Source organism: Mauremys mutica, chromosome 8, assembly GCF_020497125.1.
Source record: "Mauremys mutica isolate MM-2020 ecotype Southern chromosome 8, ASM2049712v1, whole genome shotgun sequence".
Classification (NCBI taxonomy): Eukaryota; Metazoa; Chordata; order Testudines; family Geoemydidae; genus Mauremys; species Mauremys mutica.
The window spans coordinates 112391734-112405592 of NC_059079.1; the positions used below are offsets into that span (position 1 = coordinate 112391734).

Here is a 13859-nt window from a genome sequence, read left to right on the forward strand (position 1 = left end):
ACATGATGGGGAAACCTTTTTCCCTCCAAGCTCTATTTTGTATAGTGAAAAGTATATTGTTAGTTCAGAGGTTTCCAAACTCTTGTCTGTGAATTGGTAGTGCTCTTCAGAGACGTATCTGGTCACATGCTATGGGCTGTACTCCTTGTTTACTTTGCTAAATTACATTAAAAGAAGCTTAAAAGTATACTCAATGTGTTACTGATATTATTTTTTCCACATAAGCCATTGTTGTAGATTCCACATATTGCGTAAACTGATTGTGAATGGGAAAACAAATTGTCTGTGAAGTTGCCAATGGGAGAGGAGGTTGTCTGTGAAATAATCTTTATTAAGAGATGACCCACCCTGTGAAACTTTTGAGAACCCTTGGTCTGGGCATGCCATTCTGGCTGCACAACTCTTTACATTACTCTGCCTTTTGTCACTGGATGTGGAATAGTAGCACAATGCATGAGAATTCTCAACTTTCCACAAAAGTACTGAGCTGGATCTTACTCACTATCCCTTTTTGTTCAATCTTTTTTTCCCTCCATATAGCTGTTTCTGCAAGGGCCAAATGCTGTATTTCTTAGTAGTTTAGAATAACCGCAGTGTGACTGTGAGGGACTACACTGTGACTGTTGGTCTGCTAGGGAAGGGTTAAGAGTGTGAAGAAAGATTAGGTGCCTGATCCTATTTCTGTTGTAGTTAATGAATTTTGTCTCTGACTTTGGTGCGTCAGGATCAGGCCTTTGGTTGCTATTACAACATATACATTTTAACATTTAATTAATTAAGCATATAAAACACAGAGAAAATATCCTTTCAAAATAAACTTTTTAGATTCATTGAAGCAACTTGTATTTGATTTTGTGTTAATTAGGAGGGATTGTGGTGCCTCTCAGATATGAAGTGTGTGGTAAAAGCAAACAGAACGCTGAAAGGACAGAGCCAACCAATATTAACAAGGCTCTCTTTTTTTCTGCAAAGATTGCATAATATATGTGTGTAGAAAGAAAGAGACTATTGTGTGTTGCAAGAAGATTAGGGGAAGTGATTGCTGAAGTCAGAGAATAAAATCTTTGCAAGGTCACCTCCAGGAGCAGTTAGTGTTAGAAGACAGCGTGTACATAGCCGAGAGCAACAGAAAGTACTACCTATCATTGTAAATGTGATGGTCTGCTTCTGAGTCACTGAGATGATATTGCTGGGCTATTCTGTTTTGCTCCTACTGTGGACATGTACTGCAGAAAAAGGTAAGTTTATTGAAAAGAAAGGCATGATCCTCACTGATACTTTGGGGACAGTCTGGAACAAGTGGTCTCCAAAATATTTTATAAATAGATAAAACTTTGATTATCATTTTTTTTCAGCAGTCTTGGAGTCAAAACTAATTAAAACTGTCTTGCAGTAGTCAGTATGCAGTATCTTATAGTAAATGTGATCTCAACTGTGTATTTGGCTACATTTTTGCTGTAGTGCCCAATGCTATTAAACTGAAGTTCAGCTTTTTCACTGATTACTGTGCTTAGAAACTAGAGCCAAGAAGTCCAACGTGTTTGTCAGCTTAATATATTAATTTGTGTTATAATTGTTTAAAGCTAACATCTAATAATTGTGAATAAATAAATATCTCCTTTAGAATTAATAAGGTAAATATTACATACAATATTGAAAAAGTTATAAAATTTTCTTTTGGTTAAGGGATTTTGTATTTCATTACTGTAAGTCATTAGTAAGTTAAACTGAAAGAATACCATTTACAGTATTGACTGGAATAGATGCTTTCAAAATACGTTTTTAAAAATCCTGGTTGTATGGCTAGATGGCAGAGAAATAAACTTCTTGTCCATTAAAGGGGAAATGTTTTTGTATGAAAACTTTCTTTCATTTTTTTTTATTTCCAGCTGTGTGCTCCCTCTATTTCTTTGGTAGCCCTCTTGCCATTTATTGTAACACAGATGAGTTTCTTATGCCCTAAGGCTAACAAACTGCATTTTTGTTTAATTTTCAAATTCTTTCCTCTGTAATATAAGAATGTGTCTATACTGTCTACCTAGGGTGTATAATAGTTTAATATACAATATGCCTTCAATTGAGGAACTGTACCTGCATTTCCATTAGAAGGGTCTCATTGATCCATGTCTCACTTCTATGATCACTTTTAATTTTTAATTACACACATTAGTTACATAATTACAAATTACATACAATCCTGATCTTTTAGTCACCTAAGAAATCTCAGTAAATTTATGTGGGATCTTGCGGCTGAGTAAATATTGCAGGATTGGAACCTAATATTTTTCAGATAGCCTTTTCTCTTTCAGAATATTTCAGTGAGATTGAGTTTTAAACTGGAAAGTCAGTAGGCAATATCAGTGTTACTATTGCTATTATAATTTAAACCAAATAATTATTTATTAAAATGTATAACTAATATACTACTTTACAAACCTTTTACTAAGGTCTCAGTTGTTTCAAAGTAGTGTAAAAATATCTTCAAGTTTGAAAAAACAAGTAGGTCAAGTTTGGCCTCCATTTCACACCCATGTAACATTCCTCAGATAAGTGGGATTGCAAGGGTGTGTAAATGAGGCAACATTTGATTCAGCAAGGACAGATGTTACCATTAAGTTTCACTGTTACCATAGCCGGCTCCAGGCATCAGCTTAGCAAGCAGGTGCTTGGGGCGGCCACTTCTGAGAGGGGTGGCACGTCCAGCTATTCGGCGGCAATTCTGCAGCGGGGTCCCTCGCTTATGCTCGGAGTGAAGGACCTCCGGCTGAATTGCCACAGATCGCGATAGCGGCTTTTTTTTTTATTTTATTTATTTATTTTTGGCTGCTTGGGGCAGCAAAACCCCTGGAGCCAGCCCTGACTGTTGCAAATCTGGGGTAAATCCGTTTTCTACAGTGAAATGATTCCAGATCTACAACAATGTAAACAATAGAATAACTTGTCTCAGAGCCCTTTACTAAAGTGAATTTAAAACAAAAGTGTCACCCATCCATACAATTGACACAATTAGCAGAGCAAAGACTATGCCTTTAAAAAAACAGCTAATGGCCTATGCATCCCAGGATTTATTTTCTATTTTCTTTTAAATATATTTTAAAATCATGGTTAGTAAAGTTCTTGCTTGAGCAATAAATAGATAATTGAGATGAGTGAAATCCTATCCCCAGTGAAATCAATGGCAAAACTCCCATTAACTTCAAAGTGGCCACGGTTCCTGTCAATAAGTATAGACATTAGAGTTTAGATTCCCCCCAGCTTCTGTTAGTGTAAACCAGGAGTAATTCAATTTAAATCAGTGGAATAGCACCAGTTTGTGAGTGGAGTATCAGCCTCTAGAACTTAATTCTGAAATCTATTGGATGGAATAGACTACTGGATGGAAGCGTTACCCAGACTGCTCATTTGAAACTTGGGAAAGGGGGATGAATTTGAAAATTGTCGGTTGGCTCCTCCGGAGGATGGGATCATGATTACACACAGAGGTTGGAGAAATAGACTGTGCTCAGGAAGGGAAGAAGTGCTGGACTTTATAGGTTTTCCCTCTGGTCTGGGAGTAAGAAGTAGAAGGGTTACTGAAAACTATTGTTATGTTTATGTTATATTTACTCTGGCTAAATAAACATTTAGGTGTTTACCAAACCCAGAAGTTGGAGTCATAGTCAACTGAGATCTTTTGAAAAAAATCTGAAGAGTCCTCAAAATAGAGTTAAGAAAAGCAGACAGGATCATCCGATATTCACCAGTAAGTTTCCTGAGAGGAAGCTTTGAGGGGTAACAGGGCTGTACCAGTGACCCAGAGACATGATTTTTAAACAAGATGTGTGCCCAAGAAGGTGCAGTTTGTGACAACCTGTAAAGAAGGTTAGATTTGAGAAGAAAATCTTGAATATAAATGTTAGTCAAGTTTGAGAAAATTAATGTTTCATAGCCTGTTAGTTAGATTTTCTTAATTATGTAAAATATTGTGAGAATGATTCAAATAGTTGCCGTTATTAGTAGGGCTATGTGCAATGTAAGCTTTTACAGTAGCTCTTATGGAGACTATAGAGAGAAAATTACTTGAATAGATAGTTACTGTGCTGATGAACTGGCATCATGATTAATGGGGCCAACCATGAAGCATACCAACAGCATGTATATAGAGAGCAAATGGAATTGTGAACAAGATCAATTTGGGGTTTATATTGTAATAAAAACATTATATGTAGCTTTTTCTTTATAAACATGCTTGAAGTGGGATTTGAATATGATAGTGTCCTGTGTGTGATATGATCAGTCGCGCATTGGTATTCTATTTAGCTCCAATGCTGCTTAAATGTTTTTGAAGTTGCTAATGAAAGAGACTACAAAAGCAGATGATATAGGCAGGGAAGATTAGAAAAGTTAGTGCTATCTTTAATGAAAAAAATAATCTCCATAAACATAGAGTTTTTGACTATGCCTTTCCCATTCTGAGAACTCAAAGTGCCATGAACTTTTCTGAAATATACAATTTCTGTAGAATCTGAGAAATTCCTGGTCTCTTTTCAAACCAAGTTTTTTCTAGGAAATCCTAAAATGTCCTACTTCATTAAGGCTAGGGGAAAATAAATTGCACCGAAATCTTACATAAAATCCACATTCTGAATTAAATGATATAAAGAAAACCAAATCTAGAAACATGTGCAACCACTGAAATGGTCATAATAAGGTATTTATTTTAATTTGTCAACAAAAACAATATTGTCAAATGTGTCATTTATTAAAGAAAAATGAAGCAGACACAAGTCTATTTTCCCTTTGATGTAAGCATGAACAGGAAATAAGTTTTTTCTCATAGACATGAAGGGAAAATGTCACTACTTAATGGAATTTATATACTTAAAAATGGAAACACTGAAGTCCACATTCTATCCTTCTCACCACCTATTTGAACTTCAAGGTGAATACTTGGTGCACAAATGTGTCATAAAGATGCATTGCCGATGTATGAAAAAAACTGAAGGCCAAATGGTTTTTATATTTTAATGTTACTGCTGCACAAACACTCCTGCAGCCAAAATGTTGCTATTTAGTTATAGAACTATTATCATTTATCCATTCAAATGAGCAGAACTGTATGCAAAGGGAAGAAATGGGAAGAAAGAAAAGATACCTTTTTGAGAGAAAGCGAAGATGAGGAATGCATTTCACTTAGCTGTTGGTATGTAATAATTGCTGGTGATTATCAGAATATCAACCCAACATATTATTTTAAAAAAGGAGGGAAGCAAAAAGTTAGTGGATTAAAAAAGCAAATGAGTTTTAATGGGTCTTGCAAGTTACTCTGTGAAAGTCCCAGCATCTGGTTTTTGATAGCATGTGGGCACCCTCTAGTGGGCTTAGAGTAATAATTTTACACAGTTGTCTGCTTTAGTTTTACAGACTTGTTCTGTAATAAATAGTTTTCCTAGTTCTGCATAACTTTCTGAGTAACTCTCAGCTATAGGCATCCATATTAGTGAATTATAAATACTGAGAGGTAAAAAATGTTTTGGTGCTAATAAAATGAAATTCATTTCCTACATAAAGACAGTAATTGGAATTTATGCTGCAGAAGTTCAGGGGTAGTGGGGAACTGAAATGTATCACTCCCATCTGTTGCCTGGGCAAGAACCCATAGTGCAGCTTCCTCCTCCCACCCCAGCCTAGCAATGACATATTATCCCTGCCCACTTGCTTAATTGTTCGTTGTGTGTCTCCCTTCTAGTCAGCACCAGGACAACTTCCAACAGAGGGGCAGCATGGAGACCCCTTTATATGGCAATCAAGGATCGGGGGTGGCAGGTTATACGGGCTCAAGGTGCTCGAGCACCAGAAATATTCAAGGCTGAGGGCTGTGCTTCACCAATATTTGGAGCTGGGGGGTTTCTCCCCTGGCCCAGCCTGGAGCGGGCCCTGCCCCTCCCCCACTTCAGTGCTTCCCTGCCTGAAAGAAAACAGCCTGTGCCTCTCTCCCCTGCTTGTGCTGCTTCTGCCTAAGGCTATAGAGATCAGCGGCGGGCAGCCTCTTGGAGCACCGGGGGAGGGGAAGAGGGAGAGAGGAGTGGGGGGGGAAGGCACACACGTGCTTGGGAGCTCTCTTCCCCGCCCCCAGCACCCACATGGAGGAGACGCCAAGGGGACTTCGTCCAGGAGATGGACATCTGGGGTGGACCTCACTCACCTGAGCAGCTGCTGGGGCTTCGATGAGGTTTGACCCTGTGATCCACCCCCTCCCCCCACAGCCCTCACTCCTGCCCAATGCTGGGCAAGGGGCAGCCCCATCCCCAGTGAGACAAGGGTGATGGGCAGCAGGCTGCAGCAGAGGAGGAAGGAAGTCATATGTGCTGGCAGTCCCCCGCCCCACAGCACCCACCCACCTACCACAGGGGAGATGGGGGAGGAGGGGAGCTTCCTAGACCTGAGCAGCTGGTGCTTGGGTGAATTTTGTGACACCCTATCCCACCACCCCAGCCACAACCCTGTAGTCCCCACTCCTGCCCCATGCTGGGCAAGAGGCAGTTCCGTCCCCCATCCCCAGTGAGGCTATGGTGAGGGGCAGCAGCAGGGGAGGCCACACGTGATGGCAACCCCCCTGGTACCCACCATAGGGGAGGCGAGTGGGCTTTCTGGACCTAAGAGAGTCCCTAGGAGCATCTGCAGTGACCGTGGTGCAGAGTGAGTGTGCTGCCGGGGGGAGGGGGGTAGAGGAGGGGTCCCTCCCCTGGAGCTTGCTGCTGCCAGTAAGGGGGAGGAGTCCTCTCTGGCCCTAGCCCTGGGGCAGCCTGTCTGCATCCCAAGTTCCTTATCCTAAGCCCTGCCCCACCCCAGAGCCTGCGCCCCCAGCACCCCAACCCTGCGCACCCTCCTGCACTGTGAACCCCTCATCCCCAAACCCACCCCAGAGGCCTCACTTGAGGGGAAAAATGTGCAACTTAAATTTGGTGGTCAGTTTGGAGTATCATTGTGTTTAGCACAATACTTGATTATTTTACACCCTTTAAAGTATACAGGTGTTACAAAGTGGGAATGTTCTTAATGTTTTCTCTGAATACTGTGTGGGTGCCTCAGTTTCCCCTATGCATGTCTCAATGATTTAGATGGTGGGATAAGGGTGTGTGATTGTTGTAGAGCCCTAGAATGCCAGTGTGATGCCATCTGCACAGAGAATGGCCGAAACCCTGTCTCCAGGCAACTGATGGCCTGGGCTGCACTTCTGCAAGCTGCCAACTGAAGGTGTTGGAGAACAAAGAGATCAGGTGGCCTCCTAATGCTTGGAAAAGAGACAAAGGCCAGAGGAGGGAGTGTCAGTGCCTGTGTGGACTTCCGGGAAGCACATGGTGTGAAAGGGGATGCTGGAATGCTTTGGAACTACTCCATACAAAGCCAGTCAGTGCTCTGGGGGAGCCTCCTTTCTCTGAGCATACTGTCTCCAGGGCAAGAAGCTTACACCTTCCTGGGTCTGACCTCGGAGCATTCAACATGCCCTTCCACACTGTGCGCTTTCTGCAGCGAGTGTACCCAGGCAGGTCCTGGGGCAACCAGAGGTCCCTGCACCCCAACTCTGCAGTCAGACGTGACTCTCAGCCAGCGGGTAAAACAGAAGGTTTATTAGATGACAGGATCACTGTCTAAAACAGAGCTTGTAGGTACAGAAAACAGGACCCTTCAGTCAGGTCCATCTTGGAGAGTGGGGAGCCTAGACCCAAGTTCTGGGCCTCTCCCCATTTCCCCAGCCAGCTCCAAACTGACACTCCCTCCTCTGGCCTTTGTGTCTCTTCTGGACAAGGAGGCCACCTGATCTCTTTGTCCCCAACACCTTCAGTTGGCACCTTGCAGGGGAAACTGAGGCACCCACACATTATTCAGAGAAAACATTAAGAACATTCCCACTTTGTCACAACAGGTGCAACAAAATATAATACCGTATATTGAAGCAGGCAAGTGCTGCTTCTGATTTTCCACTTTTAATTGACCCTTGTAATCTGGTGGTGCCGATGCGTTGTAGCTTCATTTTATATCGGCTTACAGGGCTGGAGTGGGGGGGGACCCCATTTTCGGCACCACCAAAAATTATACAAACCTGCCGCCTATATTCAAGGTGTACCTTCTATTGCTGCCTCCAATCTGCATGTGGCCTCACCACTTGAGTGGTGCAAAGGACCTTGCACAAACCTTCCTGAACTCAGTGAATCTCACTGGGAGTAAATCCCTTATGACTGAACATTTTGCTTGCGTTTTGTTTTTTCTACAGAAGTTTTTGTTTCTTTTTGGTGATTTAAATCATTATAAAAAGTCTTTTTAGCTATAGCTGAGTTTTCAGACTCTGTGTTCAGGTCTTTTTATCTGCGAATCCGCAATTGTGTGCTAAAAAAAAAGTGGTGCTGCTGTTATAGTTATGCTGGAAGGTGTTAATTATCCCCAGTGTCTAGATATTTATTGTTTCACATTTGATTGACAATTTTGGTTTGCTATGGGATATGTACCAAGTTTTTTTCCATTCTATTAAAAATCAGGTTAGTCTGATGGTGTTATAAGAACATAAGAACATAAGAAAGGCCGTACCGGGTCAGACCAAAGGTCCATCTAGCCCAGTATCTGTCTACCGACAGTGGCCAATGCCAGGTGCCCCTGAGGGAGTGAACCTAACAGGCAATGATCAAGTGATCTCTCTCCTGCCATCCATCTCCATCCTCTGACGAACAGAGGCTAGGGACACCATTCTTACCCATCCTGGCTAATAGCCATTTATGGACTTAGCCACCATGAATTTATCCAGTCCCCTTTTAAACATTGTTATAGTCCTAGCCTTCACAACCTCCTCAGGTAAGGAGTTCCACAAGTTGACTGTGCGCTGCGTGAAGAAGAACTTCCTTTTATTTGTTTTAAACCTGCTGCCTATTAATTTCATTTGGTGACCCCTAGTTCTTGTATTATGGGAATAAGTAAATAACTTTTCCTTATCCACTTTCTCAACATCACTCATGATTTTATATACCTCTATCATGTCCCCCCTTAGTCTTCTCTTTTCCAAACTGAAGAGTCCTAGCCTCTTTAATCTTTCCTCATATGGGACCCTCTCTAAACCCCTAATCATTTTAGTTGCCCTTTTCTGAACCTTTTCTAGTGCTAGAATATCTTTTTTGAGGTGAGGAGACCACATCTGTACACAGTATTCGAGATGTGGGCGTACCATGGATTTATATAAGGGCAATAATATATTCTCAGTCTTATTCTCTATCCCCTTTTTAATGATTCCTAACATCCTGTTTGCTTTTTTGACCGCCTCTGCACACTGCGTGGACATCTTCAGAGAACTATCCACGATAACTCCAAGATCTTTTTCCTGACTCGTTGTAGCTAAATTAGCCCCCATCATGTTGTATGTACAGTTGGGGTTATTTTTTCCCATGTGCATTACTTTACATTTATCCACATTAAATTTCATTTGCCATTTTGTTGCCCAGTCACTTAGTTTTGTGAGATCTTTTTGAAATTCTTCACAATCTGCTTTGGTCTTAACTATCTTGAGTAGTTTAGTATCATCTGCAAACTTTGCCACCTCACTGTTTACCCCTTTCTCCAGATCATTTATGAATAAATTGAATAGGATTGGTCCGAGGACTGACCCTTGGGGAACACCACTAGTTACCCCTCTCCATTCTGAGAATTTACCATTAATTCCTACCCTTTGTTCCCTGTCCTTTAACCAGTTCTCAATCCATGAAAGGACCTTTCCTTTTATCCCATGACAGCTTAATTTACGTAAGAGCCTTTGGTGAGGGACCTTGTCAAAGGCTTTCTGGAAATCTAAGTACACTATGTCCACTGGATCCCCCTTGTCCACATGTTTGTTGACCCCTTCAAAGAACTCTAATAGATTAGTAAGACACGATTTCCCTTTACAGAAACCATGTTGACTATTGCTCAACAGTTTATGTTTTTCTATGTGTCTGACAATTTTATTCTTTACTATTGTTTCGACTAATTTGCCCGGTACACACGTTAGACTTACCAGTCTGTAATTGCCGGGATCACCCCTAGAGCCCTTTTTAAATATTGGCGTTACATTAGCTAACTTCCAGTCATTGGGTACCGAAGCCGATTTAAAGGACAGGTTACAAACCTTAGTTAATAGTTCCGCAACTTCACATTTGAGTTCTTTCAGAACTCTTGGGTGAATGCCATCTGGTCCCGGTGACTTGTTAATGTTGAGTTTATCAATTAATTCCAAAACCTCCTCTAGTGATACTTCAATCTGTGACAGTTCCTCAGATTTGTCACCTACAAAAGCCAGCTCAGGTTTGGGAATCTCCCTAACATCCTCAGCCGTGAAGACTGAAGCAAAGAATCCATTTAGTTTCTCTGCAATGACTTTATCATCTTTAAGCGCTCCTTTTGTATTTTCATTGTCAAGGGGCCTCACTGGTTGTTTAGCAGGCTTCCTGCTTCTGATGTACTTAAAAAACATTTTGTTATTACCTTTGGAGTTTTTGGCTAGCCGTTCTTCAAACTCCTCTTTGGCTTTTCTTATTACACTCTTGCACTTAAGTTGGCAGTGTTTGTGCTCCTTTCTATTTGCCTCACTAGGATTTGACTTCCACTTTTTAAAGGAAGTCTTTTTATCTCTCACTGCTTCTTTTACATGGTTGTTAAGCCACGGTGGCTCTTTTTTAGTTCTTTTACTGTTTTTCTTAATTTGGGGTATACATTGAATTTGGGCCTCTATTATGGTGTCTTTAAAAAGGGCCCACGCAACTTGCAGGGATTTCACTTTAGTCACTGTACCTTTTAACTTTTGTCTAACTAACCCCCTCATTTTTGTATAGTTCCCCCTTTTGAAATTAAAGGCCACAGCGTTGGGCAGTTGAGATGTTCTTCCCACCACAGGGGGAATGCTATTGTATTATGGTCACTATTTCCAAGCGGTCCTGCTATAGTTACCTCTTGGACCAGCTCCTGCGCTCCGCTCAGGATTAAATCTAGAGTCGCCTCTCCCCTTGTGGGTTCCCGTACCATCTGCTCCATGAAGCAGTCATTTAAAGTATCGAGAAATTTTATCTCTGCATTTCGTCCTCAAGTGAAATGTTCCCAGTCAATATGGGGATAATTGAAATCCCCCACTATTATTGGGTTCTTAATTTTGATAGCCTCTCTAATTTCCCTTAGCATTTCATCATCACTATTACTGTCCTGGTCAGGTGGTCGATAATAGATCCCTACTGTTATATTTTTACTAGAGCATGAAATTTCTATCCATAGAGACTCTATGGAACCTGTGGATTCGCTTAAGATTTTTACTTCATTTGAATCTACACTTTCTTTAACATATAGTGCCACTCCTCCCCCTGCACGGCCTGTTCTGTCCTTCCGATATATTTTGTACCCCGGAATGATTGTGTCCCATTGATTGCTCTCAGTCCACCAGGTTTCTGTGATGCCTATTATATCTATATCCTCCTTTATCACAAGGCACTCTAGTTCACCCATCTTATTATTTAGACTTCTGGCATTTGTGTACAAGCACTTTAAAAACTTGTCCCTGTTTATTAGCCTGCCTTTTTCTGATGTGCCAGATACTTTTTTATGTGACTGTTTATCATCTGATCCGGCCCTTACATTATATTTCTCATTCCTCTGCTCCTGACTATAACCTGGAGATTCTCTATCATCAGACTCTCCCCTAAGAGAAGTCTGTGTCCGATCCACACGCTCCTCTGCAGCGGTCAGCTTTCCCCCATCTCCTAGTTTAAAAACTGCTCTACAACCTTTTTAATGTTTAGTGCCAGCAGTCTGGTTCCACCTTGGTTTAGGTGGAGCCCATCTCTCCTGTATAGGCTCCTCCCATCCCAGAAGTTTCCCCAGTTCCTAATGAACGTGAACCCCTCCTCTCTACACCATCGTCTCATCCACGCATTGAGACTCTGAAGCTCTGCCTGCCTACCTGGCCCTGCGCGTGGAACTGGGAGCATTTCTGAAAATGCCACCATAGAGGTCCTGGATTTCAGTCTCTTCCCTAGCAGCCTAAATTTGGCTTCCAGGACATCTCTCCTACCCTTCCCTATGTCATTGGGTACCTACATGTACCACGACCACCGGCTCCTCCCCAGCACTACACATAAGTCTATCTAGATGCCTCGAGAGATCCGCAACCTTCGCACCAGGCAGGCAAGTCACCATACGGTTCTCCTGGTCATCACAGACCCAGCTATCTACATTTCTAATAATCGAATCTCCCATTACTAACACCTGCCTTTTCCTAGAAACTGGAGTTCCCTCCCCCAGAGAGGCAACCTCAGTGCGAGAGGCAACCCCAGCACCATCTGGAAGGAGGGTCCCAACTACGGGAAGGTTTCCCTCTGCTCCCATTGACTGCTCTACTTCCCTGGGCCCTTCTTCCTCCTCAACAGCACAGGAGCTGTCTAAGCGGAGGTGGGACAATTCTACAGTGTCCCGGAAAGCCTCATCAACATACCTCTCTGCCTCTCTCAGCTCCTCCAGTTCCGCCACCCTGGCCTCCAAAGTCCGTACATGGTCTCTGAGGGCCAGGAGCTCCTTGCACCGACTGCACACATACGCCACCCGCCCACAGGGCAGGTAATCATACATGCTACACTCAGCGCAATAAACTGGATAGCCCCCACTCTGCTGCTGGGCTTCTGCCTGCATTGTCTCCTAGTTAGTGAAAGGGTGGTTTACGGAAAATAGTTTTGGAATGTGGTTCGGTTTATAGGTTTTAGGGGGGGGGCACAAGGAAGGGGTTAGGGCTGGCGAGGGGCTCCCACTCCCTTCACAACTCCCTTGCGAAACTCCCTGTTAGCAGCTCCTGGTCGCAAAGCTCCCTGGTCGCTTGTGCGCGGCTTTATAAAGCCCTGGCCTGAGTGAATGCCCCGCCCACTGATTAAGGCTCAGCCAATTACCAGAGGCTTCGAGCTTTCAAACCTGTTGGAGAAAAACAGAGTTCTCACTCTCAGTTTGGGTGCAGCAAGTCAAATACTTTATTTTCTCTAGCAATTGCCTGGAGGGAGAGAGCAGAACAGGTCTCTCTCCAGGTAAACAATTACAGCAAGCATTTATATCTTCTGTTACATACAATAATGGACGACAGCTGCATTTTTTTATACATCTGTCCTCCTCATATCTTATTTTCCTCAACAATTTAGACTATAGTCTACATTCTATACTTATCTAACACAAGGTCACAACAACTTCTCATACAGTTCTTTCCCACTTGCCTCACACAATCCTTGCTTCTACAAATCTCGTGTAATTAGGGTTACAGCTAGCCTGACTCTTGCTCACACAAGGGGACTGTTTGAATATGAAATCCCCTTCAAATCTCTGTCAGTTCTTTCTCTACTTCCACAGTGTCCAGTTTGTACATTGTACATTGGCCAAATAGGACAGTCTCTATGCAAAAGAATAAATGGACACAAATCAGATGTCAAGAATTATAACATTCAAAAACCAGTCGGAGAACACTTCGATCTCCCTGGACAGTCAATAACAGAATAAAGTGGCAATTCTTCAACAAAAAAAACTTCAAAAACACACTGCAACGAGAAACTGCAGAAGTGGAATTAATTTTCAAACTGGACACCATCAAATCAGGCCTGAATAAAGACTGAGAGTGGATGGGTCACTACAAAAACTAATTTCCCCATGCTAATTTCCCCCTACTGTTACTTACACCTTCTTGTCAACTGTTTGAAATGGGCCACCATGATTACATTGGTCTCATTACCACTACAAAAGTGATTTTTTCCCCCTCCTGTTGAGAATAGCCCACTTCCACTTTAATTGAATTGTCTCATTAGCATTGACTCCCCACACACACACTTGGTAATGCAACTCCCATC

At 42.3% G+C, this 13859-nt stretch overlaps 1 protein-coding gene across 1 annotated transcript in view; it reads left to right on the forward strand.

The window, feature by feature from the left end:
• Positions 1 to 1071: 1071 nt before the first annotated feature.
• The window catches only part of LOC123376531 (complement factor H-like), a 33395-nt gene continuing 20607 nt past the window's right edge, over positions 1072 to 13859 (forward strand). Inside the window, exon 1 of the mRNA XM_045028590.1 lies at positions 1072 to 1238. Coding sequence (XP_044884525.1) covers positions 1181 to 1238 — 58 coding nt within the window. The 5' untranslated portion in view covers positions 1072 to 1180. The remainder of the gene's footprint in view (positions 1239 to 13859) is intronic.